The 3,958-nt window shown below is 36.8% G+C and overlaps 1 protein-coding gene across 1 annotated transcript; it reads left to right on the forward strand.

Moving 5' to 3' along the window:
- The first annotated feature begins 1,919 nt into the window (after positions 1 to 1,919).
- LOC311167487 (olfactory receptor 2W3-like) lies at positions 1,920 to 3,292 on the forward strand. The gene has a single exon (XM_084228507.1). It carries the CDS (start codon positions 1,928 to 1,930, stop codon positions 2,846 to 2,848), a length of 921 nt encoding a protein of 306 aa, XP_084084633.1. The 5' UTR covers positions 1,920 to 1,927; the 3' UTR covers positions 2,849 to 3,292.
- The last annotated feature ends 666 nt before the right edge of the window (positions 3,293 to 3,958 follow it).

A 3,958-nucleotide genomic window follows, 5' to 3' on the forward strand; every position in this document is an offset into this window, starting at 1 on the left:
TAATTACTTACATCATTTAGGTCATGGGTTAATATATCAGCTTTCTGTCTTAGCCCCCTGCTGTTAGAAATCTGGCTTGAGCATTAAACAAGTTTGGATCCAAAACCCATATCTACAACTTCCTTGCTAAATTACTTAATGCCTATACCCTTACAATGCAGTCCATGAAAACAGTTAACATAGTGCTTGACACTAAAGGTTTAATAATATTGATAGTCATTATAATTTCATTTGTGTGGGTTTTTGATAAATGTCTGTTCCTCCTAGACTCAGTCAATGAGGTCAGTTACTATTATCTAATAACTGTTAAATCTCTAGCAGACAGTACAGTGCTTGGCACATAATTAGTAATTTTTATTTCAAAGATAATAATCTTAACTTCTACACCCTAAGACTATAACAACATAAATATTAGCAGCTCTTTTCAAATCACCTAGAATATAACTTCCAGTCAAAAGTTTTCTTCTTAGGATATCTGTATAGCCATAATTAATTTAAGCTAACTAAAACTGATCAGTCTTTACTAATAACACTGCTAATGTTTATATTCAAAATGGCATGGGAAGCTATTCACCTTGGATTGATTTTTTGTTTGTTTGTCACTTAGTTCTTTCTTGGAGATGAGAAAGCATATTATTTATTTAAAACAACATGATAGCATCCTTTGTCATTGTATTAAAATGTCCAAATCATAGAGATGAAATTTATATATAAATTTCTACATGATATAAATGGATATTGATCATGTTATATTTACATCACTTATTATTTTATTATAGCATTTTCTGTTTTATATTAGCATAAATATTAGTCATATTTAATAATTTTATAGTATATGTCCAGTTCAAAATTTGATGTGATGAAAGCCTCTAAGGCTGCCTCACAGTGATAGTGTTAAAAGTATAAAGTATAATGATAAACATCAGTCATAAATGGAAGATATTGCTAAAATAATTATTTACTGAAAACTTTACATAATTTTTCTTTCATAATATGAGTATACTTTTGTTTGTAGATACTAATATTAAGGTCTTCATACACAGGGTAAAATAGAAGAAGGAATCTCAACATTTACAAAAGAATTTATATATTGTTAGGGATTCAACTGTTGAAAATTAAAATATTGTGCCTGGAATTCCAGCAAGTAAAATGAAATCAGCCTTTACCTCTGTTTTCACTGCTATGCAAAAAATCACTTTTGAGTTCTATTGACAGACATTTCTGACAAAGAAATGCTTTCCTAAGTGTGAAAACCTAATAAGCATCATTAATCAACTTCATGGTTAATAACTTCAAATTTAAATGATATGAGGGCTTTTCATTTTGGGGGCCAAACAACTACAAAGATTTAAGGGAAAACAAGCTGGTCAGAGTGTAGAAAAACTTATTTCTGTAATCTCTCTTAACAAGACCTTAAAAATACTCTAAATATCCATAATATCCAACTACAGAAAAATGTTGGAAAAAAAGACACAGCTATGCAGACATTAATGCTTATTTTTTGAAAAAATTTTAAAAAAAAGCAAATTCTTGAAATTTAAAATTGACTGAAAGGAAATAAGAACACTGATTTGGGCTGTGTTAAATTACATATACTCACAGAAAAGACTGAAAAGAAACAAATCAGTATCACAATAGTGGCTGTTCTTGTGGTGTGGGTAACCTTTTCCTTTCTTTCATATATGTCTATGTTTCCTAAATAATCTATAATTATCTGTAATTTTTTTTAGAATCTAAAAAGCCAAATAAAAAGAAATGTTCTTCCTAAAATATATAATCTGTATCTGCACAGAATATTGAAATTTTATTATTTTCCATGACCATTTGATATTACCCTCATCTCTCTTCGGATCCTTCTGAGGCTTCTTTACGAACACGGTGTGTTCCTATATGCTTCCCTGCAGGCACGCACTGATTATCCATTGTCATGACCAACCAGAGCTGCCACCAACAGTTCATCTTGTTGGGATTCTCAGAAAGACCCTGGCTAGAACATATCCTCTTCGTGTTTGTCCTCATCTTCTACCTCGTGACCTTAGTTGGCAACATCGTCATTATCTTAGTTTCCCGCCTGGACCCCAGCCTCCACACACCCATGTACTTCTTCCTCACCAACTTGTCCTTCCTAGATCTCTGCTTTACCACCAGTTCTATCCCCCAACTGCTTTTCAATTTAGGTGGCCCCGACAAGACCATTAGTTACACGGGCTGTGCCATCCAGCTCTTCATGTTCCTGGCATCAGGTGGCACAGAGTGTGTTCTCCTGGCAGTCATGGCCTACGACCGCTTCACTGCCATCTGCAAGCCTCTCCACTACTCTGTCATCATGCACCTTCAGCTCTGCTGGAATTTGGTGTCTGTGGCCTGGACTGTTGGGCTCCTCAACTCCCTGGTCATGTCTCCAGTGACCATGAAGCTACCACGATGTGGGAGATGCAGAGTGAAACATTTCCTGTGTGAGATGCCAGCTCTAATTAAAATTGCTTGTGTGGACACGGTGGTTGTGGAGAGCACTGTGTTCATTTTGTCGGTTATAATTGTCCTGGTGCCTCTGTCACTTATCCTTGTCTCTTACTGCTACATCACCCTGGCAGTGCTGAAGATCAAGTCAACTGCTGGAAGAAGGAAGGCTTTCAACACATGTGGCTCCCATCTCACTGTGGTCTCCCTGTTTTATGGGAATATTATCTACATGTACATGCAACCGGGAAATAACTCTTCTCAGGACCAAGGGAAATTCCTTACCCTCTTCTACAACTTGGTGACCCCCATGTTGAACCCTGTCATCTACACACTGAGAAACAAGGATGTAAAGAATGCACTGAAGAAACTTGTGTCTAGCAAGTAAGGTGACATGGACTTTGCCTAAGTTTGCTTCTCTGCTTAGTGAATAGAAGTAAGTCATTCTTGAGGTGAACTTCTAAAACCCATTTACATATTGCAACCTACCGAACAAAAGCCTCCAATGTCAGAATTTTGGAATGTGTATTACAAAACTCCAAATACAGTCCTGCTGACTAGCTAGACCATAGGTAAAATATAATTTGCATGATATCTTAGGTCTTCACTTCAAGTTCGCCTTATTTCCAAGTTGGCCACATCTAATTAAAAATCCAACAAAACCACAAATCAATATTTCATTGCTGTGAATAGACTGACTGATTTTATTATGTCCAAATAAAATAGGATACTCTTCTTTCTCAATGACATTCTGTGTAATTGTCATTTGTATCATGGCATTGAGCCAAGAGAGTGCCAAAGTACTTGTCCCCTGATATCTTTCAATTTTATTAGGTGGAGAAGATAGAGCATTAGCTTAGACATGTTCTATGTTATCATTTAAACTATGATAGCTCAATATTGTTTCTCTGACCAGTTGCATTAAAATTATCTGACACAGGGCCTCCCCGGTGGCGCAGCGGTTGAGCGCTGGGTTGCGAAGCTGCCTGTGGCCTCTGCGGCACCAGTTCGATCCCCAGCTGCTCCCCGGCCACCAGAGGAGGGTCCCACATGGCGCGCAGACCTCTCCTGCCGCCCGCTGCTCCCCTCAGCAGTGTACTTCGGTCCTTCTGCCTGCTCTGGCTCTGGTGAATTCTCTCACCCTCCCACGCTTCTGACTGTACCCAGTACATGTATAAGTAAACAAACAAATAAATAAATTAATAAAAAATAAAAAAATAAAAAAAAATAAAATTATCTGACACATATTGCTGCTGTTATTTTTTATATATAGATTCTCAAGTCTCAACCACTGGAGTCTGATATTTAGAAATTCAGGAAATATTTTGTGTTGTGTGGTTCTAACAAAAATTGCAGTTTGAAAACAATCCACTCTGACTCCTTTCGGATTAGGAAATGTGTTTATGGTGAAACATGGCATATGGCATGGCGACAAGTGTTTCATCAACAGACCACCTTAGCTCTTATAGAGCTAAGATTTTTAACAGAAGTGTTTGAA

This window comes from Talpa europaea, assembly GCF_964194135.1.
Source record: "Talpa europaea genome assembly, chromosome: 2".
NCBI lineage: Eukaryota > Metazoa > Chordata > Mammalia > Eulipotyphla > Talpidae > Talpa > Talpa europaea.

Excerpts from the sequence above, each read along its gene's own strand:
- LOC311167487 (XM_084228507.1), top strand. The coding sequence starts at position 1,928 with ATGACCAACCAGAGCTGCCACCAACAGTTCATCTTGTTGGGATTCTCA.